Consider the following 24,848-nt stretch of genomic DNA (forward strand, 5'->3'; position numbering starts at 1 on the left):
AGTCCCTCCTCCCTACCTTTTATCTTAGCCTACTTGGCACACTCTCCTCATTCCTGAAGGGCTTATGCCCGAAACGTCGATTCACCTGCTCCTTGGATGCTGCCTGACCTGCTGCACTTTTCCAGCAACACATTTTTCAGCATGATTCAGGCACCAAAAATACCTTACTGAATAACATCTGAAGAGTTAAATAATTTCATCACATCACACCTCAGGCTTTCAACATGGATAGTGTATTGATTTTATGACCATAATTGTAAACCTATTCTCCAACACTCCATTTCCTTCCCATGGATAAATCTGAGATTTTACGATTCACAGATGGAAAGATCTTTTCCAAACAATCAGCACTGAACGTCATTTCCTTAGATGAATTCGGAAGACTGACAAATAGGGTATTGGAAATAAGATTTGCAGGACATAAAAATAATGGATATTCCTGGGCAATGTAGGCATTAAAGGTGTACATCTGTACATTAAAAGAGTGAAAATTCTTTCTTTCAATCTATGAATGTCATTACACTTTTGATTGTACTGATAAGAAACTTTTGCAGATCATCAGTTATACTTCAGGTATTATGCAAGTTATTGCCTTTAGAATTTCAGGTATCGGAAAGAAGCATGCACATCAAACTTTGTAGAAGGCATTAAGTTTACATTTCTATAGACAAATCAGCAACTACATTTTGGCCTGAAAGCAAAAAGTGATACAAAAACGGAGTATTGTTGTTCCCTCATTTAAGTAGTACTGATTGAAGACAATTTCTGGAGCTTAACATCTAGGATGTATATCAGTAACTACCTCTTTGGAGAGGCTTTGCTTCTGCATAGAAGTGTTTTTTTTTTCTTTCTTGGGCTATAACGAGGCTCGGGGAATAATTAATGCAGTGATCATGAAGCTTCCATTAAGTATTTGTTTCTGCTTCATTCTCAACCTTTTGTCAAGATAAAAAATGATATATGTTGCAGGTGTATTTCCATCAGCATGTTTTACCTTTTCCAGAGACAGAATAACTAATTTGGACAGGAAGTACAGAGTACCATGAGATAATTTGCTGCTTCCAATTCACTAATAACTAGCATTAGAAGGCAATAATAATATCAAATATGGTCTTGTAATGTAGGAGGTGATAAATCACAATATGATTCAAATAGTTAACAGTTACTCATCTTTTAACATTACAGATATCACTTTGATAAGCATTTTACCTGAAATTTTGTTAACTCTGCTTGTAAAAGCTTGACTTTTGATTTTTCTTGTTCGAGAGCTGCATGCAGGCCAGTAACCTAGATAAAGAGAAGAACATCTTGAATGAGCAGGCATATAACAATCACAGCCTTATTGTATATAAGTGAGAATAGCTCTCACACACTGATATCTGGAAATTCAAGAGTTAATGTGAAACATGATGCTGGGTTTCAATTCTTTCAAACAAGGTGATTTCTTTAAAAAGGACAGACATATTTCATACTCGTTCCTTATGGCTCATTTGTGCTCACTTGTTACTCTTGAAATGGGTTGACTCTCAGTGGAGCTGTTAATGTAATTAAAGCTGATAAAATTGATGGAATTGAACAATATATCAGTTCTCATTTCCTTTCTTATCCTTTATTGATATAACAAGCAGAATGTGCCATCTGCAACTAAATTCTGTCTCCCTAACAATATGGCACTGGACTGATAACCATGAGATTCAGAGTGGCAAGTGGCACTTCTGATTCGTCACATTCTGAACACAGCCGATGATTAAAGTGCTGGTGTCAACCCATGATTTGAGCTGACTTGTAAAACTCAGTTTTTCATACAGTAATCTTTGAGGATCACCATTAAATTCTTTAAATTGTTTGTGTGGCGAGACAGGGAGCCACTGGCGAATGCCTTAAAATCTTAGGCTGGATCCTAAGTTTAGAAACTCTGATCCATTTGACTTGCAACATACCCTAGAGGTAAATCTGATCTTACACTTGCTGACATTTTGCACTTCTGAGGTTGATCAATGATGATCAAGAGCAGGACTTGTTGTTGAATTTCTACACTTACGCAGGAGACCAGAGTAAAACACAGTTCCCTATATCAACCCGTGTGCCATAGCACATCACAAGGTGAGATGTGATCAATCAAACTTTCACGTCTATGCTTCTGATCTCCGCAGGGTGTCGGTTTTCAAGCTAGTATGTGCTGACATTTGTCACTACACGTGTGTAGGAAAAAAGAATTCTGCTCGCTTATGTATCCTGTGTGCCTCGACAGTGAAAAGGTTCAGAACCACGGCTCTATATGATATCAGCTCACTTAGTTTTCACTTAAAATATGGAAGCGTCTTAAACCAACACAGGCATGTTCCCTACTTTAAATCAAGTTCCCAAACTCCAACCAAATGAGATGAAGTGTCACTGGATATAATCATTAACATAGTAAACTCAGACTATGTTTTTACATTTCCTGTTTTAAGCAGGTCACTGATGTGTACTGGTTTATTAAACCTCAGCTAACAAGGCACTGTTCAATAGTTTGTAATCATTGATCTTACCTGTGAGGTCAGTTCATTCTTGATAGTTAACAGTTCATCAACTTGTAAAAGTATGTCTGCTTTATCTTTCACTGAAATGCAGGGGAAAATATAAATGTATACCTCTATATTGCATATTTTCAAAAAGGCTTTCACATCAAAACTGAAGTATTCCTCGTGGCATATTGATCCAATTCTTATTGATATTACATAAAACACATGTCACAGGAACAATGGTGATCCAAACACACCCATTGAAAAGTTGATGTGATTAGATTAGCCACCATCAAGCTGCACATGGATTTGTATCAGTGGGAAATTAAATGGGCATTGAACCTGATCATGCCAGCAGACTTGGGTTAAAATTGTTCCTGACATGCCGACATGATGGTTAGCACTGGTGCCTCACCGTACCAGAACCTGGGTTCGATTCCAGCCTCAGGCGACTGTGTGTGTGGAGTTATTTCTTTAATTACACATTTGGCTTCTTTACTGTCATTAAACTGCATTGCATAGACACTTCCTAATCCCTTTAACCACAAGCTGTGTTTTGGATTTATCAAAACAAATATATAAAAATAAGAACAAAATAGAATATTGTCAAAAGTGGGGGATGAATAATGTCTAGGTGTTCTAGACTAGTTATCCACCACTCTCTAACCCAGTTTAACTTGAAGACTGCACTTGACCTTTTCCGACGCCTTGGGAGAATAATGCGTATATTAACTTGTCAGATAAGAAGTGGTGATGACCTTTTGATATAAGAGACACATAGTAAAAGCTAAACAGGCAAAAATAGAAAGGAGGCTCGTGAATGGGAGGTAGAAATCCCTCGGTAAGTGATCTAGACAAGGGTCCTAATCAAGATAAACATAATTCCTTGGTGATTAAATTTCAGTTCTGTTTGTTCATTTAAGATTTGCAATGCAGTTTAAAACATGCATTTACATTATTTGCTTTTGACAAACTGAATATATTTTGTTGCTCATCTCATGTAATGACAACATAAGTTCATTCAGTGAATCAAAAATAAGCTGATGGATGTCAATGAAATGAATGTTTCAATGATGAGCTTAATCACTGGTATTAAGTATTAACCAATCATTAATTACAAATGCGATCAGACACAAAGTATGTTAAAGACTCCAAGTAAACACGACAGTCAATAAAGTATCCCTTCATATCTTGAGAAAACAAAAAAAATTCAATTAAACAGTCAACAAAAATGTTCACATCATTCTCAACTTGAAATACTGTACTTGTGAATGGTGCAGTAGGAGAAGATCTTTAAATACACTAATCTATAACTAAAGTAATTCAAAAGAGTTATCACACTACTCAGATAACACTGATCATTGCTAACATTGGAGAATGGAGAGAAGTTAAGTCAGAGTGAAGGATAAAGCCACATTTAAATTTCTTAACTTCCCCAATAGAGTTTTTAATTGTTCATTAATCTCCAATTCAGAAAGGGAATAAGTCACAAGCCTGCGCACAGCACTCACACTGCTTGGTGACATTGTGTGGGTTGACATTTTAAATTCCTCAGTATTTTCATGGAGTTGACCTCGTTTTGGTAGGACTCCCACATTTGAAGTCAGCAACATTTTGGTGGGAAGGTCAAAACGTATTCATAATGCACATTATAATGCAATCTAAGTTAAACATACTCAATATTGCCATTAATAATTATGCTGTTTTCAATAGATCAGTCATCAACCAACACTATGAAAGGATTAAAACGTGTTCAGACACAGAGTACATTATCCAATGGAAAAAGTGGTCTTGTACAGCATTAACATTCAGATTTGACTGTGTCATCTATCCTGTGTTTTCACCTCTTAACTGAATGAGGGCTCAGATATCTGAACTCCTGTTTTTAATTTTGAATAGATATCTTTAGTCTTTCACTGATTTCAAAGGTTTTAAGTGTTCAAATCTGGAGGCTTTGTTTAATCTGCTAGGCAATGGAATCCCAACATGAGTGCTTGGCTGAGCTCTAAGCCTCACTAATATATTCAGCTCAGCAGGAGTTGTTGACATAGTTGTTAAAGGAGACTGAACGTTTATTGATCTTGACTGTCTTCAGATTACTTAAGAAGATCTCTTTAAAAAAAATGGGTCTTGAATTGCATTTGCTTATCTTGACAGCTAAGAGAGTAGCATCATAAAGACACACAGCATGGAAACAGACCCTTGGGGTCCCACTTATCCATGCTGACCACATATTCTAAATTAATCTAGTCCCATTTGATAGCATTTGGCCCATATTCCAAGAAATCTTTCCTATTCATATACCCATCCAGATGCCTTTCAAATATTGCAACTATACTAATGTCCATCACCTCTTCAGGCAGCTCACTGCATACACACCATTCTCTGCGTGAAAAAATTGTTCCACTCTCACCTTAAACCCATGCCCACCAGTTTTGGGCTTCCCTATCCTGGGAGAGACTATTCACCCTATCCACGCCCCTAATGATTTTATGAACTTCTACAACATCACCCCTCAACCTTTGATGCTCCAGGGAAAGTAGCCCCACCCTTTCCAGCTTCTCCCTATAGCTCAAATCCTCGGACCGTGGCAACATCCTTGTAAATCTCTTTAGAACTCTTTCAAGTTTCACAACATCTTTTCAATAGCAGGGAGACCAGTATTCCAAAAGTGGCCTAACCAATGTCGTGTACAGCTGCTACATAATGTCCCAACTCCTATTCCCAATGCACTGACCAATAAAGGCAAGTGCACCAAACGCCTTCTTCACTGCCCTGTCTACCTGCGACTCCACTTCCAAAGAACTAAGAACCTGCACTCCAAGGTCTCTTTGTTTGGCAACATTCTCCAGGACCTTTAAGTGCCAAAATCCTGCCCTGATTTGCCCTACCAAATGCAGCAGCTCACATGTATCTAAGTTAAACTCCACTTGTCACTTGTTGGCCCATTTCCACATTTAGTCCTGGTCCTGTTGTATTCTGAGGTGACCTTCTTCACTGATCATTACACCACAAATTTTGGTGTTATCTGCAAACTTACTAACCTTACCTTCTATATTCACATCCAAATCATTTATGTAAATGACAAAAAGCATTGAGCAAATACTGATCCTTGTGGCATACCACTGGGCACAGGCCTCCAGTCCAAAAAATAACTCTCCACCACCACCCTGTCTCCTAGCTTCAAGCTAATTTGGGATCCAAATGCCTGGTTCTTCCTGTATTCCATTTGGTCTAATCTTGCTAACTAGTCTACCACACCTTACTGAAGTCCACATAGACAATGGTCACCACTCTGCCTTCAATCTTCTTAATCACTTCTTCAAAAAACTCAATCTAGTTAGTGAGACACTATTTCACACGCACAAAGTCATGTAGACTATCCCTAATCAGTCCTTATCTTTTCCAAATACCTGAAAATCCTATCCCATAGAATTCCCTCCAACAACTTACCCACCACTGACATCAGGCTCACTGGTCTATAATTCTCTGGCTTTTCCTTACCACCTTTCTTAAATGATGACACGTTAGCCGACCTCCAGCCTTCCAGCACCTCTCACAAGGCTTTCGATGGTACAAATATCTCTACAAGGGGCCCAGCAATCACTTTCCTAAACTCTCACAAGCATCTAAGGTAAACCCGAATAGGTCCTGTACTCAAAAACATCTCAATGTTCTTATAGAGTTAAAGAATTCTGCAAATCATCAATGGTGCATGAATGGTGATGAATGATGAAAGACGGGGATGGGATTGGAAGCATTCTAATTATCTGTAGAACTTGGCCAATTTCCCAGCAAATGGAGCTACACCTTCAACCCCAATTGCCTCGCTATGTGCCTGCCTCTCCTTCCACATTGTGAGGGCATTTCCCCCAACTCAGAGGGCAGAAATATGCTGGGCAGGCATGGCCACTCAGGTGACAAGACCGCAACGGTGGGAAATGGTCCACCTTGCAATATCTGCCTTAAAGGGAAAAATTCAGCTTTGGGACTGTAAGTGAACTGTTACAACTGTGGAGCCTCAGAAAGTTTGGAGTCATACAGTACAGAACAGGCCATTTAGCCCATTGAAACTGCACTGACAAAAAACAAGATCCATCACCTATCTAAACTAGTCTCACTTTCCAACACTTGGCCCCTAGCTTTGAATGCTATAACATGAATGCACTTTGTAAAGGTTGTGAGGTTTCCTGCAGTACTGCCCTCCTATTCAGTGCAATCCAGATTCTCATCACCTCCGCCTTTCGAGTAGTTTTGATCTTTAATGATTTTAAAAATGTTAAGTATATAAATTTTTAAAATTATCCTTTGCTTCTTTACTCTTAATCCAATATTCCCACTCTTTATTGCTGTTTCTGTACCTTATTTGACATTGAGTTTATCTACTTTAATTCACCCTCCTTCCCAGTGTTTCTGTCTCACTGATTCTTCAGTCTCACTGATTAAAGAAAGGCTATTGTTCATCCAGACCCAAATGTTTAGTTTCCCTTGCTGCGTTGTTATCAACTTGTACTTTCAGCAACTTACTACAACAGACTTAAGTGTGCTCGGATTGATTTAATGAACAGATACCCTTGTACAATAAAATCCATTACATATGACAAATTGAAGTGATTAAATATGAAGAAGTTTTTAAATGAAATTTTTACAACTCAGTAGTGGTACTGGAATACAACAGTGTGCCAAATAGCTTTCAAGGCTTGGATAAGTATTATGATTTTAGTGAAGGGTACCAAGGAATAGGAAGCACAGACAAATAAAATGGGGTCAATCTGTAGTTCAACCATGACCTAAATTAATGGAAGAGTATACTTGAAACTTCAATATTCCTAGCATGGTACATCACTGGGCAATCTTCAGGTCTTACAAATATTAACATTTATGTACTTACTTTCACCTTCTTGTAGCATCTTCAAAAGCAGAGCATTTCGAGCCTTTACTTCTTTGTATTTTGCCTATTTAAAGAAGAAAGCTGGAAAACATCAGTCGGATGCCTGTAAGAACAGGTTTTAAATACAACAGCAAAACTTCAAGACTTACTTCCCACTGCGTAACAGTTTGTTTCAATTGAAGAATTTTCATATCTTTCTTTTCCAGTTGATCCTTTAACTGTTCAGTTCTTGCGTTATTGGAAACAGCTTCCTGGTAAATAACAGAAAAATAATGAAAATCTGTATTTCTCTTGACTGCAATGAAATATAATGGGTTCCATTTTGAAATTTGAACATCATACAAACAAAGCAATGCAAACTCTGGTTGTTTCACAAAGTATTGTGTTTATAGCTTGTTTCCCGCCAACAGCACATTCATCCAGATGCAATTTAATATAGAGAAGAGTTCAACAGGACATCTGGAATAGCTGTTAATCATTCCTGCAGCAATTACACAGTATTGGCACAGGGAAGTGTGTATTTTGCACTATCACATGTTCAGCACACACTTAGACCTTAGTTTTGTCGAAACTTCTCAAATCAGCAGGCCTTTAAAAATGATGGGGAACCTAAATACAGAGGTCCTTTCTCCATTTCTAATAGATACAATTTTTGCTGGCAGAGGGAAGGGATAGGACTTGATTCATTTGGGGAAAAACCTGAACTTGGCAGGGCCATTTGAATTCAGTGCTCAGTTCAAAAAGATCCCATTTCTACTGTGCCAGAGACCTTAATGTGCTGTGTGGGAGTCACGAATTACGGAGAGAAAACATACATCCTCTTTAAGAGTGGATCAGATTTAATTCACACAATCTGAAGAAATCTGTTGGTGAGTTTTAAAAAGCTTGTGCTGGATTAAACAATGACAGACTATCTGCTTTTGGTTAGAAAAAAAAGTTTATGGAATTACAAAGGATTTTCCTTGTCAATTACCATTTACTGTGGCTACTGCCATAAATACTTTGCTGAGTTTCAAAAGCTACAACTACCATTGCAGGGGTTGCTGAGTTAATGGTTTGACATTTTAGAGTTTTTTTTTAAGAATCAGGTGACTTTGATGTTGTTACTGAATACAGAAGTATTACATTAGGCAACCTTTGGAATAGGTGTGTGCAATTCTGGTCTCCTTCCTATCGGAAAGATGTTATGAAACCTGAAAGGGTTCAGAAAAGATTTACAAGGATGTTGCCAGGGTTGGAAGATTTGAGCTATAGGGAGAGGTTGAATAGGCTGGGACTGTCTTCCCTGGAGCTTTGGGGGCTGAGGGATGACCTTATAGAGGTTTATAAAATCAGGAGGGGCATGGATAAGAAAAATAGACCAGGTCTTTTCCCTGGGGTTGGGGAGTCTAGTCTAGAGGGCGTAGGTTTAGGTTGAGGGGGAAAGATATGTAAGGGGTAATTTTTCACACATAGGGTGGTGCGTGTATGGAATGAGCTGCCAGAGGAAATGGTGGAGACTGGTACAATTATAGCATTTAAAAGACATCTGGATGGGTATATGAATAGGAAGGGTTTAGAGTGATATGGGTAAAGTGCTGGCAAATGGGACTAGATTAGATTAGTATATCTGGTCGGCATGAACGAGTTGGACCAAAGGGTCCATTTCCCGGTTGTACATTTCTATGACTCTAATTAACAGCTTCAGATTTAAAAGGTCTGAATGGGTTTCATGAATAGAAGCTTTTCATAATCAAGTCTATATGACAGCCTCTGAGGTCTATCCAAGCTGAATACTTAGTGAGTAGCAATGGAGGTGGCATGGTGGTACAAGGGAGCAGGTGGTAGGTGGAGGCTTGAGTTGAAAAGGTGGATAGGTGGGCGAGATACGGAGTGAAACCTAGTTGGCCTAATAGCCTCAAAAGCATGCGGGTAATTTTCTAAACAGCCTGCCTTGGTACTCACCTGCTTCTTCAGAGCTTTCCCTTGCCTCCCCAAAGTAAAGATTAAGTCCTGAGGTCTGCTCAGTTGTGGCATTCCCTCAATTCAAGCTACCTCTGAGCAGCATCTTTCTGCAATGCATCAATATCTTCTATGTTAATCTACAACTTGAATGTCAAGACCTCTGATCTATTAAAGAATGAGTTCAACATCATGTTTGTCAGCTAATATATCTGAGACACAAATTTAGACCCAGTTGCTACTGCTTGCATGGAATCCTCAAGTGTGCAAGATACTACTGTTTCCTTTCATGGTGGCATGAATTTAAACTGTTAAAGAGTCAGCAATATGTCCTACTTCAAGCACATGTGAACCCCACAATTACCAAACTTCCATATGATCTTTCAGCCCTGTAGTATTAAGCTCCAGTCTCAAGCAAACCCTTAAATGGAACACCAGTCATTTGGAATACAGTCATTAAGTCAGTACTCTTCATCCATTGAGCAGTCACCAGTCTGGCTCACCACAATACTTACTTAGGTAATTCCTGAGGGAGGCTTTAAATCAGTAGGCAATAAGCAGCTAAATATTACAATAGCGTTTCAACTCCCAAATAATGGACAACACCATAGGGACCAGCTAGTACACAAGAAAATCATTTTGGTAATACATACTTGACTTTCTTGCGTAGCAATATCCAGTCCATTTGAACTTGTGCATTGTTTTCTTTTCTCCATCAACAATATTTTATTTGCATCTTCTTCTAGTTTATTAAAGAAACTATCCTCTTCTGTTGTTGCATGCAAAGATTTTGGCTCCTGGAGACAAGATTATAGTAGTCAGCCCAAGTTGGCAGGTAGCGTTCGTTCTTTCAATGAATGTCAATTTTGAATATCTTCGATATTTCTCAGAAGCAAAGAGCCCATTAAGAGTTATCCAGTAAGTCCCACTGACTTGCCCCACAGCCCTGAAATATTTTCTCTGCCTTTTTCAAGTACATTCCCTGTTCAAAGTCACTGCTGAATTAGTTTGCAGCACCATGCAATGCATTCTAAGTTATAACTCAATACATATAGAAAGGCTCCTTGTTTCTTTGCCAATCACACTGAAACTTTGGCCATTATTTTATTAAAAAGGTTTAAAGAAACCCAGGCATTATAAAATCAAATTAATTTTAAAGAGAGATTACAAATCACATTAGTGTTAATTATTGGCATAAATTACTAAGGTTATTAGTTTATGGCCAAGTTGCATACCTCAGATTTTTTGTTTGTCTGATCTAAAGAGATAGAAAATGGAGAGTTAATATGGTGTATGAATATATGGCAATACATTTCATGCTGTAATTTGTGGCTAATACAACCAATAGGAAAGTGGCTCAAACTATACACTTGCACTTGCATGTTTTAAAATTCCACACTAGCTTTCTCAAACTTATTTTTGTGATTTGAAAATGCTGCATTTTAAGCATCTGTCAGAAATACTCTTAATATACAAAATAAAACAAAAATTGGCTCATAATTCAGATGTTAATACATTTGAGATTTGGGGCTGCCTAACAATTATTATGACAGTAGCAATTGACAGTTAATGCCTGGGTCATCACGTGGATATAACATTTCTCTCCATTCTGATAATGCTGTAGATTAGGTAAGGAATTCTAAAGAAAAGCATAAGTCATACATGAAACATGTCTGACTATCATCTAGCACCATTCCTTTTATTGGCTGATTAAACTGAGACTACGAAATTCTTTATGTACCAGTCATTTGCAGTAATGAAGTAGGCCATTTAGCCTCAGAGAGTCATGGCTGTTTGCACTCCATTGAAGCCTGTTTTCATCCCTCTTCACCTAACCCTGTTAGGATATTCTCCATGTGCGTTTAACAAACTCTTATGAAGAGGCGCAAGTATCCCCACAATCCATCACCTATACTGTCCAATAACAAACACAGGCAATAAAATTCGAAAAACAATTGACCTAACAAACATACCACTATAATGAGTGGAAAAAGCTTCCAGACCATGAAAGAGAAAATAAACAGATCCTCATTGAGGAGAAGTGTATATGTGTGAAAATCAAAACATAACAAGCATACTGAAATTTGATTGCTGCTGAATCAGGCAATTAGATAATTTAGCATATCAATACCAAAGATGCACAGGGTTAGAAAAAGTGAGAGGGGCGAAGGTCTCAATTAGAAATGTTACCAAAGTTGCACAGCATAAAGATTTTCCATGAAGAAATGATCCAAACAAGAAGCCTTTAAATAGAATGGAGTATTGATGAGAATGCATCATGTTACTGCAAGTATTGGTAAGATACTTGGACTGCTGGGATGGGAGTGAGGAGCTGATATAGAGAAAAAGAGAGATAGGGAGAGAGACAAACTGTGTACATATAAATCAGATTATCAATGAGATGCAAAGTGGACGCTGCCTATTAATCACAAACAAGTGTCACCTGCAATCTGCATTTTCTCTATTGGCAGCACACAACATGCATTACCTAAAATCATTTCAGTTTACAGATCTTTAAATATTTCTCAATCTAAAAGACATCTGCATTTTCGCCTGTAGCTCTGAACAGTATAAATTTATTTTTGAAAGTGTTCAAGGGTTTGAGCATCCGACTAACAAGAAATAAACAGCAACAAGTAAATGATTCTTCACCTGACTCTCCACTTTAAAAATATGTTAAAAACATCCTTTCCTCAAATTCTGAACCTTTTTCAAATGTCTTTTATTTATCCATACATCAAAGCTCTCGTGAGTCTTTGGGCCTCTGGGATGTTAAACCAAACTTTTTAATCTGTAAAATACTTTTTAAGGCTTTAAAATTACTTGATCGCTCATTGCTTTGCAACTTCTTTTAAGTTTTATTCTGCCCTTTCGGATTCTGCACTGCTGCCTGCTTGGTGTCTTAAACTGAGAAACAACTTAATGATTTATTAATTCATGTCTGCATTAAAAAAGGTCAATTGCATTTAATTTCTTCTGAAGCAAACCAATGATTCATTATTTCCCAGTTCCTCTGAACAACATGATTACAGACCTATTCTAGTCCAAGCAGATGAAAGTCAGTAGATTTCCCTTCAGTTAGGCTGCTTACACTGCGACTGAGAAGATCCACGTTCATTCCTCTGATCAGCTCATAGTTCTCTGTTGTTACTTCCAGAATTACAGTGATAACTTGGGTTTGTACATGAAAGAGTTGAACACTTCCAAAAAAGTAGTTAAAATGAAACATAAACAAATATCGGAGGAATTTTTCTGGTTATTGAGTTCTAATGATCTTATTGGCTTTCATATTAGAACTCAAAAGGTTTCCAGCTTGACTTACACCAATGAATAGACTGTTGCACATGGGACACAAATCTCTGAAGGGAGTCCCTTGAACAAAAAGTTTAGAGACCTCTTATAGGTCTCTAAATTTAGCATAATGAGGTGACTTAAAGAAGGGGACAATTTGTAAGATAATAAGAAAAAAAAAAGAAACTGGAGGAAAAGAAAAGGAACTAAATTGAAAAGTTACACAGGCTGTGGAATCTTAGCATGAATTGAACAGAGCACAAAGCTCCTTTTAGTGGACCCTCAAAGTTCTCTTTCTGACATTAATTCTACAAATTTGGAATCCCTCTCCCCTACCAAAACAAAACCTATTTTCATCACTATATACAATATTTCCAATTATCTCTTCATAATTCAAATGCCAAAATCGAAGTTTTACCAAGAATACAAAATTAAAATTAAAAAGTTACGACAGCCAATTCTCGTATGGAGAAGAAAGCATTAAACCTGCAACAAAGGTTACATCGAAGAAATCTGCTGGAGTTGGTCGGATCGCAGAGCTCATCACATGGTCAGCTTTTATGAGTACTTACAAAGCCTTGCAAGATGAGAAATTTGGAATGGGAATGTTTTAAGAAAGTTATTTAAATATTGAAGCACACACAAATGGTATGGCCTCAGTTTCTGTCAGTGAAATTGCCCACCACAAAACTGTCAGACACACCCTACTGATCGATGTCCTCTCCAAATCAGGACGACATAAAGTTTATATAGGCCATCAAAATTCCATTTTCATCCCTAGTGTCAACAGAACCAGAAAGCTCAACTTCATCACTTAATCTGAAGCTGAGCTTTTGATCTTATATTCTCTTCAATATGAGAACCTATATGACCTCTATATCACTCACTTCATCCTCTGTTTGATATAACCAGTCATGCTTTCGTCACCTCCAGCTTTATTATTCCAAGGTTAATCTTTTCTTTTAAATAATTTCATGACCTCTGCCTGCCATATTTTATTTTAAAGAATTTGGGAACCATTTTACAAAGTAGGATTAGACAATTTGATTCATGGCACAGTTAGGAAAATAGTCTCTTGTCATACTGTAATGTTTTATATTATGTACAAACCAGCTGTAAGTTTTAAGAGAGAAAAGTTCCTGTGCATGAATATCAGACTCTGTTTCACAACAGCAATCACAGAATTCAAAGGAAACGTTAACACAACATATCCCAATACTACCTGTACTTCCATCTGTCTGAAAATCTTTTAATGAAACTGTGGCTGGTTTATCCTTTCCCTGGAGGTGTTTTCTTTTTTCTTTTCTACTTGATCCTTTTGTTTTCAGAGAAGCATTATTTGCACAACACTGCAAAAAATTAGATAAGTTGTTTACAATTTAAAATAGCAGAAGTTAAAATAGCAGAACCCAATTCCTGGGTTGCAAACAGGGTCCATTTTGGAGCCCGTTCACAAATTGATTTGTACATAAGTTGGAGTACAATGCAGGACATTGTAAAGCAGCTTATTGTAAGTACAGGAAATTTTATATTTGGCGTCTTTAAAATTATACCCCTGCATTGGATCATGTCCATAAGCTGATGTCTGGAAATTGGAGACTTTTGTAATGTAGATTTAAAATTGTAAAAATGCTGCGACAAATGACAATATTGCTTTACAATTAGATTGGCAAATTGTAAATGTTTAAGAAATGATACCGAATTTGGTAACTTACAAAATGGATATGAATGTCAGTTGTGGGATATTTTTAGAAGTTCGCATTAGGGACAGAGTGACTGAGTAGTTGGACAATGTGTTATGACGTATTTAACCTACAAGCTATATAGTGAGGAAAATTCGGAAAATTTTTAAAAAAATCTGTGGAATCGGTTTTGTTTTTAGGAATGTTTGTAAAGGACATAGAAGTTTGCACCAATTGTAAAGGAATCAACAGTCATATTCTTGGACAATGGGAAATACTAGTCCATACAACTTGTTGACCATTAATCAGGAAGTACTATCATCAGGAAGGAAGTTAAATTTCAAAATGTTTTACAATCAAAGGTGGACAAAGGAGCTAATATTGTGAATGACAAAGAGATAATAAAAGGAGAGCTGGGGAATGACAGTGATCGACGCTGATATAGACATTAAGAGAAAACAATGAGAGAGAGAAAAGAGGGCACTAAATTCATTTAAAGGGAAGCCAGCAAACCTCTCTGAAAAGGTATGTTTTTTGTCTGGCAGCAAGAAGAAATAGAGGCTCGAGGCAAATGTTTAATAATAAGAAAGATACTGGACAGTATGGTGGCACAGTTGACAGCGCCAGGGACCCAGGTTCAATTACAGACTTGAGCAACTGTCTGCGTGTAGCTTGCACACTCTCCCTGTGTCTCCGTGGGTTTCCTCCATACCCGAGGTTTCTTCCCAGAGTCCAAAGATGTGCAGGTTAGGTGAACTGGCCATGCTAAATTGCCCATAGTGCCCAGGGTGTGTTGGTTAGGTGGATTAGCCATAGAAGGATTGCAATGATAGGGTACGTAATGAGTCTGGATGGGATGCTCTTCAGAGGGTTGGTGCGGATCTGATGGGCCAAATGACCCCTCCACACTGTAGGGATTCTATGATTCAATACTAGATAGTACTGCAAATAGCTCAAACATGCATCCTGACACGAACTGTTTACTTTTGGTTGGATTGTTGGTTGAGAAGGAATTCTGGAGGGCAATGACTTCAGGAATGCTATGGTGTGAGGGAGAAGGGTTTTTTAGAAGCATGCCTTAAAAACAATAATCTCATTAATGAAACTCTAAGGTGAAACTCCGGACATAGTATGTGAGAGTAATAAAAGACATTGTAAAACTCAATAGCTATATGATGCCAAGCATGCTGAAGGAAATACTCGTGGTTGCATGAGACAAGCCTTTGTTTTATCGACTATTTAAAGTGCAATTTACCTTATTTTGATTTACCATTTGACTGTTGCTCTATGTTTACTTGCATTGGTTCTAATTTGTGTTAGTTGTACTGTAAGTGAAATCCTTGTGGCAATTTCTTCATTCGGAGATCATAGATCTTAATCGATAATGAAATTTAGCATGGATCTGGAAAGTGTGGATCATATCAGACTAAGCAACCTTTACACTTAGGGGGAAGTCACTGGCTTGCTGAAAAATTGATTGTTCATAGGTGATGCCAATATGAACATCCAGAATTAATTTGATAAGGCAAGAGATTGTTAGCATAAATGTAATCACAGGTAATTGGAGGTAACAAGAGCTAAGTGGAGACAGATTATGGATAGAAAGGTATACAAGCTGGAAAGTGACACATGATAGTTGAGGTTTATGAACGACTTGTACCTAGGCCTTAATGTTACACCATATATATCATTTATCCAGACATAAGAATTGTATACCCAATTTTGCATAAGGTGCATATTCCGGTTGTACAGTTAAAAGCAGGGAAATATGAAAAAGACACAGGCAGACTGAATAGGCAAAACACTGCCAGATGGAGATCCATATGCAAAAGAGAAATATAAATTGGAAAATTTTCTTAATATTGAAATAATATGCACTGAAGAGTAACAAAGGGGCTCAAGTGACCATGTTACAGAAGATTTATGAATAGATCCAACAAAAAAAACAAAAAGACGAATGAAATGATGGCCTTTATTTCAGGAAAGTTGGAATCTAAAAGTGAGGAAATGAAAGAGTCAAAGTGTAAAACAATACAAATGGGACTAAGTATGCTGAAAGGACAAGCCACAAGGTTTCTGTCTCAATATGTGGAGCATTCACAACGAAGTTGTTGAATTAGCCATGCAAACAGATATAAACGGATATGCTCTGGTTGGGATTAAGGAGACATGTCTGCAAGGTGACCTGGGATGGGAACTAAATATCTGGATGTATTCAGTTTGTAGGAAGAATCGATAAAAATGAAAAGGAGGTGGGTTAAAGAGTACATTAACAGAATAATGAGGAGGGGTATTAGCTCCAGTGAAGTGGAATCTGTATGGCTAGAGCTTAGAAACATCAACGACCAAAAATGGGGGTTGTGGGGTTTGTATAAAGAATTCCAAACTGTAGTGGTAATGTTTGGAAAGGCATTAAACAGGAAATTTACCGAAGCACGCAACAAAGGTACAATTGTAATTATGGACAACTTTAATTGAATATAGATTGGGCAAATCAAATCAGTTATAATACCATAGAGGAGGAAGTCCTGAGGTATTTCCTGGATCAAAATTGAGGAACAGGCCATTTTAAAATGGGTATTGCTGTCATCAGAAACAAATAGTTGGCAATCTAGCTATGCCAGGCCCCTTGAGGGAGATCATTAAAATATGATGAATACTTCATAAAGACGTAGACTTGATTTTGAGACTAGGGCCATGCCTCTCGCCAAAGGCTTGGGAAATAATGGATGCATTGATGGACATCTTACAAGGTTTGACAGACTCTGGAATAGTTCCTGTGGATTGGATGGTAGCTAATGGAACCCCACTATTTGAAAAAAAATTAGATAAAGAGAAAATGGAATCATAGACCAAAAGGAATTATAGACTAGAGTCCACTATAGGAGATTTAATAGCAAACCACTTGGAAAACAATGACATGATTGGATAGAGTGAACATGAATTTAAGAAAGAAAAATTACGCTTGACAAATCTACTAGTATTCTTTGAGGATATAACTTGTAGGATTGATAAAGTGGAACCAGTGGATGTAGTTTATTGGGACATTCAGAAGGCTTTTGATAAGATTTCACAAGAGATTAGAAAGTAAAATAAAGTACATAGGATTGGGGGCAGTGTACTCACATGGACAGAAATTTCATTGGCAGTCTGAAAACAGAATAGGAATAAATGCCTCTTTTTCCAAGTGGCAGGCAGTGAATAGTGGAGTATTACCAGGATTAGCGCATGGACCTTGGCTATTCACAATGTACATTAATACTTTAGATGAGGGAACTAAAGGTGTTCGGTTGAATGTGAGGAGTATGCAGAGCTGCTTCAGTGTGACTGGACAAACTGAGTGAGTGGACAAATGCATGGCAGATGCCATAAAATGTGGATAAATGTGAGGTTATCATCTTTGGCAGCAATAACAGGAAGGCAGATTAATGTCCATATAACAATAGATTGGGAAAGGTGGATGAGATCTGGGTGACCTGAAAGCAAGCATGCAGGTGCAAAATCAGATAAAGAAAGCAAATGGTATGTTGGCTTTCATTGCAAGAAGATGCAAGTACAGCACCAGGGATATCTTCCTGCAATTGTACAAGGTTTTGGTGAGACCACACCTAGAGTATTGTATGCAATTTTGGATTTCTAATCTGAGGAGAGATGTTCTGGCTATGGAGACAGTGCAGCAAAGGGTTACCAAACTGTTTCCTGGGACATCAGGACTGAATTATAAAGAGAGACTTGATTGGTTAGGTTATATCCGCTGGAGTCTAAACGAGTAAGGAGAAAATCTAATAGAACCTATAAAACAATGACAATGACCTGACAGGGTAAACACCAGGTAATTGGAGAGTACAGAACCAGGGGCCATGGTTTAAGGGTACTGGGTAGGTCATTTATGACGGTGATGAGCAGAAATGTCTTCACTTAGAGACTGGTGAGCCTGTGGGATTCTCTGCCACAAAGTAGCTAAAGCCAAAACAAGAAGTAGTTAGATATAGTTCTTGGGACTAAAGGGATCAAAGCATATGCATGGAAAGCAGGAACAAGGTACTGAATTGGATGATCAGCCATGTTTATATTGAATGCTGAGCAGGCTCATTGGGCTGAATGGTCTATTCCTGCTCCTATTACGTATGTTCCCATCCATATCCATGCAGGATACTTTAAACGCAACTCATGGTAGAACTATATCTCTCAGCACTTATGTACTGTATCTTCTACTATAACAATTTTTAAAATCAAATAACTATTTTTTAGTTCTCAGATATTTACTTACACTCTTATGTTCCTCATATTCCAGCTTGCTGATTAGTAAAGCTTCTTGGAGATCTGCTTCATACAATTCACTAGTTAACTGCATACAAAACAAAATAAAGTTCAGTGAAGAAATATTAGTTCCAGAAGTGGTAGTTAAATCATAGCTGCTATTGACATCATCTCTGCTGACTGAATTTTTAAAATATTTTCAAAATTCTCAATTCCTGCAAAATGGAAACCTATAATCTTTTGGCATTGAGCATTTACAACTTAGAATTTAAAAACTGAGTGGCAACATTGCTGAATTCTTTGCATTTTGGAACTTTTGGTAGGGCAAGGGAAGGTACTAATATCTGGCAACAGATTACAAACTGGAACTGTTTTCCTCTTTCTTATTAATTTTCGGTTTCCTGAAGCCATTCATTTCCAGCTGGGACTTATTTCACAGGTTTCAACATGCATCTCAAGCAATACCTCATATTTACTATTTAAGCATAAGGAGGAGGGCTATTCGACTATTTCTAGCTGAATTAAATGCTATCTTTAAGTCTGTACTGGCACATTTCAAATTAAGATATCGGCCTAGAGGTGCAGTCAGGGCTAACTTTTGCCTCTAACATACAGCAAGACATCAACTATAGCTTAACTAGACTATAACTATAAACACTGCCATACTTCCACTGTTTCAGTTGAATCACCACCAGCATTTCAGAAAAATGTGGCATTTTCAAAACCACTATCTATGGATAGTACTTATTTCAAACAATTTGTTTGGACACGTTATAACACCTTTGGGAAAGCTGGGACTTGGAACGTGAACCTTCTGGGCCAGAGGTAGTTAGCACAACCAATGCACTGCAAGATCCTTCTGGAAATAGTTGGATAAGCTATTTGTGGGACACAATTTAGCCTATTGCGCTAATGATGACAGCCATTAAGCAAATACACAAAGTGCATTAACTTGTGACTTTACGACAGAATAATGATACTGCTAAAAACGACTGGACATGAAAGTAAGTTATTGGCAGTATTTACTTCTGCTTACTTTAACTGTTCCAATGAGAATGATTAAACATCAACTGATTAGATAATTCTCTAGATATCATAAAATTATATTAGTTTCACTTGGTCTCTTTTAACATAAAAAGTATCAAGTATCTTCTTCAGTTGTCATGTCCCATATTCCAATGACAACGAAAAAGACAGTGATTAGATATGATCCTTTAATCTGGATCAGTAGTGGTTTGTTAATAAAAATCAATTTGTGTAAAGTCATTATAAATGACAAAAACATAATTAATGACGGATGGTTGGAATATTGTTAATGCATTCAATTTTATCATCAGTTCTCACCTGTTCGTCCTTTTCTCTCCATTGCTCCCACTTCTCACCCTCTGCCACTGGTAGATTCTGATTGTTCAGAAATTGGTCTGATTGACATGATCTAGTACTTACACCAGGACTAGCAACAGAACAAGACTTTGAAACATTTTTTCCAAAGGCTAGACTTCTTAGCTTTGAAAAGAAGCAAAAATCAAAAAAGAAAATCAATATATCTTTGTGCCAGATTAATATGACTTTAAAGACAAACCATCTCAGGATTTGAATATTGCTAAAGAAAATACATTTTGTTGAAGTTTGTCTTGAACACACTGAGAAAATCACAAGAAACATCTATGTAAAACAGCAAGTAATATGAGAGGAGAGTGCTGACTGGTTGGCAAGTGAGTCGTCCCAGTCCCCCACTCAGTTGAAGCAAAACGCTCAGAGACACAATATGGTTTTACCTCCATCTTTATTCTGGGCCCTGGAGGGAGAGAGAACGGTCATGTGCACAGAGACAGGAGTTCACAGTCTTCTCTGGAACAGCAGGTTCTTAAATGAATTATATAGTCACTTACAGGAAGGAACATCCAGATAAGGCAACATACATATTGATTAGGTGACCATTACAATCAGCAAGTGTCAAGCCAAGATTAAGCCATCTGCTGTTACACAATGAATGTTCTTAACCTTAACTGGCTTCACATAATGAATACTTTTCACTTGTGAAGCTAACCATATATACTGAATTCTTCCTCATCTTGTTAAATGGCTCTACATAATGAATGTTTTTTCATCTTGTTAATCCATTACCCTTGCCTCCAGCACCCCATTGTTAACTGCAAGTTCTTATCTGATCTGAGTCATGCTCAGCTGAACCCCTTGTTTCACATAACTCAGAACTTAACTCTTTCCCTACCTGACAGAGGTGAGTACTGCAGACGCTGAAGATGAGAGTCAAGATTAGATTGGTGCTGGAAAAGCACAGCAGGTCAGACAGCATCCAAAAAGCAGGAAAATTGATGTTTCAGGCAAAAGATCTTCATCAGGAATGAGGCCTCATTCTTGATGAAGAACTTTTGCCCAAAAATGTTGATTTTCCTGCTCCTTGGATTCCGCCTGACCTGCTATGCTTTTCCACCACCACTCTAATCTTGACTCTTTCTCTACCTGGTCATACTCCATACACATTCTCATTCCCTCCTTTTATCATTCCATGATAACCAAAGACATTACCAGCTTTCAGAAGACTCTAACAGCCTTTAAGCATATTATTGACACACAGTAAACAATGATTATAACAACAAAAATTACTATTCCGTTACAGTAAATAGAATTTGAAGAATCTGCCCATGTGGAAAAAAACTCACTAGTGAAGTTCTTAAATGCACAGTCCTTAGTGACCACTCCATCCCCTCCAAGTAGAGTTGAAATGAGCCAGTTCTCCAAAATCTCCTTCCGTAAAGTCCAACCTGAAAACAAAATTCAGTCTGTTCTTGCATCATTCCTCTCAGAAATCTGATTTCTTGGATAAGGACAGTTAAATGCTTCACAAAACTGACGAGACTTCCATCCTTCTGGAGATGCTTCAGATGGAGGACACCAGCACATCTGAGTGTGCATTGCAGCAGCTACAGGCTAGGTAAACACAGCATTCTTCGCTGTGTCAGCTCCCGCTTTGCTGTTAAATGTAACAAAGCCAACTGGCTGTTTTGATGTGAGCTTGATCAGTGAACCTTCATATCCCTTAAATGATCGAAAGAGAGGGTAAAGCTCACGTGGTTTAATGTCCATAGGAAGGCCACTGACAAAAAGCGTACAGACCTCCTCTTCACTGTTGTTAGCTTCTTCACTTTTCATGCTTATGACTGAGGAGCTGATTGAATCCGTTGGATCAGGTTGTGGGGGGGTGGGCGGTGGTCCAAAGACGGGCTTTACCTGTGAATGGAGAAACTCTAGAGAAGATGTTAGCTGCTGAAAGTATCTTTGCATTTCCTCTCTCACTCCTTCCTTGCCAAGGTGGTGATCAGTATGAAGACAGTCACTCATTTAACTACACTAAATTATGTCTGCCTAATTTAACCTTTGAAGTCTGTTACTCTGGTCACGACTTATGACGTTATCAAGTTTTATACAATCCATAAACTTCTAAATTGTACTGCCTAAAAAATTCAGTCAATTATAAACAACAAGCAATGGTCCCAAAATCAAACCCTCAGGTACCTCCATTCAGGTTATTCAAAAATTATTTTCCTTTAACAAATTGATACTTGGCTAATGAGAAAGCTATCAAGAAAAGTATTTCAAAAGTCTGCAACAGCAAGAAAACAACAAAATGTTTCCCGTGCTTTAGCAACTGAAGAGGCAGTTTCAGTTCAGATTTAAATCTCAAACATTTATGGGAAACAAATGCTGAATATTTTAAAATATGTGCTCCAAATGAAACTTCCCAAATAAAGCAGTTGGAATTACAGTGGCAACTTTGTCAGAGATCAACACTCTTTGAATGTGCAATATGAAGGTGGCCAATGAAGTCTTAGCAATAATTTACAGCATTTAAACAGCTCAGCCTCAAGTTCTAATATTCTACAGATAATCTTAAAACATCAAACTAAAAATGTACTCTTTTTTTTGTGAACACTCTGCTTTAAAAACACAGCAGCAAAGATATTATGAAACAATACTCTCATCTGGCTAAAGCATGACCACTGACCCAATTTTCTTTTAAACAGGCATTGTAGAATTTTAAACAACTCAGGGGCTCAAGGCACTCAATTTGTTCCAAGGTTACAAGTTTGACAATTTTAAAAAGGACATAATGTTGTACAATTTCAATGTTAAAAACAAAATCTGCCCCATTACATAGCCCACAAAACACATTGAATTGACATCCTGATTCAAACAAGACAAAATAGTTACTTAAAAAGGACTTTCAAACTGGATTTTAACAACCCAAAATTTTAAACATCAAACACTCTGAGCATGGCACAATTTACACCAAAACACTCCTTTTTCAAACCAAGTATTAGTTACAGCATTTCTCATTTTAATTATTTTTGCATCCTCTCACTGAAATTACACTTCTAGAAAGAGAAAGCCCTCACAGCAGACCACATTGCGCCACAGACGAAGCCACTCTCTTTCCCCAGAACAAAGTCTCGCAAAACCTCAAGTTTCGCCATGAGGGGACTCAAACCCACTCAAACACAGAGCTCGAACCCCAGCACAGCGCGGAGGACTCGAACCTCAATTAACCCACCCAAGGGACTCGAACCTCAATTACACCCCACCCCTCAAGGGGACTCAAATCCCAATACTGTGCAGAGGACTCGAACCTCAATTACACCTATCCAACGGGCTCAAACCCCAATACAGTGCAGAGGGCTCAAACCTCTTTGTCAGCACACTTGCGAAACTGTCTCTCTCGACTGAACTAATTACCATAGAATAGACAACAATCAAGCGAGGGGATCGTCTCGGAATATCAAGAGGGAAGGTTTAAAAGCTGACTTTGTGGACCCGTCTGTCTCGAGACACCAAGATTCCGGACCACTGACACCATCCGATCGTACCTATTCGTTTGGATCCTGCCAACGATGCCAATATTGTTGCCCCGTTTCTTCCTCCCAAGTCAAAGCAAAACACTCAGACATAGTAGGTTTTACCTCCTTCATCTTTATTCCGGGCCCCGGAGGGAGAGAGAACGATTGCCCATGTGCACAGGGACATGGGTTCACAGTCTTCTCTGGAACAGCCAATTCTTAATGAACTATATAGTCACGGACAGGAAGGAGCATCCAGATAAGGCAACATACATATTGATTGGGTGACCATTACAATCAGCAAGTGTCAATCGTGAAGATTAAGCCATCTGCTGTTACACAATGAATGTTCTTAACCTTGACTGGCTTCACATAATGAATACTTTTCACCTTGTTAAGCTGACCTTACATACGGATTGCTTCCTCATCTTGTTAAATAGCTCTACATAATGAATGCTTTCCCACCTTATTAACCCCTTACCTTTGCCTCCAGCACCCCATTGTTAACTGCATGTTCTTATCTGATCCGAGTCATGTTCAGCTGAACCTCTTGTTTCACAAAACTCAGAACTTAACTCTTTCCCTGAATACTTCTACCCTACATGCATTCTCAAGTGGACCCTGATTAGTGAAGGGCTTGCTATACAGAATGCACCAGTTAATAATGACTGCCAATTAACTGTCAATTTAAATCTTAAAATAGGCAGGTTGATTCTGAAAGATCAAGGCCCTGAAAAATGAAGGAGAAAATAGCTATCATCGATTCATTCAGCTTAAAAATATGCAGTGGTTTTTTTCGGATCACAAAGAAGCAAACCGTATACTTACATATGTGGTCCCCATTACATGCAAGTGTGCTACACTGTGAGCCTAACTGACAATTCCAAATTGTGTCAGCATAATTCTGTACACACTCAGGATTATTGAGCAAATGTTGTTCAATTTCAGAATACCATCTAATGTTGGATGCTAATCTGAGAGTCTTGCAAACACAGGCCTGTTGGATGTGGTAAGTATCTTGTTTATTGCCAACAGCCAAGGAGATATGCTGTCTGATATTATTTGCCAAGCTTGATGAATGGGCCTAATTAACTTTTGTTCCTGAAAAGTACTCAACTTACCTCAGTTTACTCCGGAAGAGCAAGGAATTCCAAAAAATTTGAGAAATGTGCTGATATTATGCAACAGTCGTGTTCCTTATTCACAGGGTGTTCTCAAGTCCAAAACAAATTTTGCCCCATCATACGTGAGTAATGTGGCATATTTCAGTGTTGGTGTGATGTTAGGTGTATTGATTGTGTGCATTTTAGAAACTAGAAAATTTCTTGTAAATTGTCCTGATGAGAATAAGAAGAAAGCTTTGACAAAACATCTGGGCAATCCAAGATGGAAAACAGGAAATAATTGAGGTAGTTTCAGTGTT

The 24,848-nt window shown here is 37.9% G+C and overlaps 1 protein-coding gene across 2 annotated transcripts in view; it reads right to left on the reverse strand.

Annotated features, from left to right (window-relative positions):
• Positions 1 to 24,848, reverse strand: part of gkap1 (G kinase anchoring protein 1) — a 57,523-nt gene that overhangs the window by 3,048 nt on the left and 29,627 nt on the right. The window contains exons 2-10 of one of the 2 annotated variants that reach the window (XM_043712928.1): positions 19,914 to 20,075; positions 18,580 to 18,657; positions 13,850 to 13,976; positions 10,572 to 10,594; positions 9,990 to 10,133; positions 7,545 to 7,646; positions 7,396 to 7,459; positions 2,532 to 2,602; positions 1,210 to 1,287 (exon numbers count right to left, since the gene is read on the reverse strand). In XM_043712928.1, coding sequence (XP_043568863.1) covers positions 1,210 to 1,287; positions 2,532 to 2,602; positions 7,396 to 7,459; positions 7,545 to 7,646; positions 9,990 to 10,133; positions 10,572 to 10,594; positions 13,850 to 13,976; positions 18,580 to 18,657; positions 19,914 to 20,075 — 849 coding nt within the window. Of the gene's footprint in view, positions 1 to 1,209; positions 1,288 to 2,531; positions 2,603 to 7,395; positions 7,477 to 7,544; positions 7,647 to 9,989; positions 10,134 to 10,571; positions 10,595 to 13,849; positions 13,977 to 18,579; positions 18,658 to 19,913; positions 20,076 to 24,848 lie in introns of those variants that run through there. The other variant, XR_006314984.1, reaches the window with a different exon arrangement.

The sequence above is a fragment of the Chiloscyllium plagiosum genome, chromosome 2 (assembly GCF_004010195.1).
Source record: "Chiloscyllium plagiosum isolate BGI_BamShark_2017 chromosome 2, ASM401019v2, whole genome shotgun sequence".
Lineage (NCBI taxonomy): Eukaryota > Metazoa > Chordata > Chondrichthyes > Orectolobiformes > Hemiscylliidae > Chiloscyllium > Chiloscyllium plagiosum.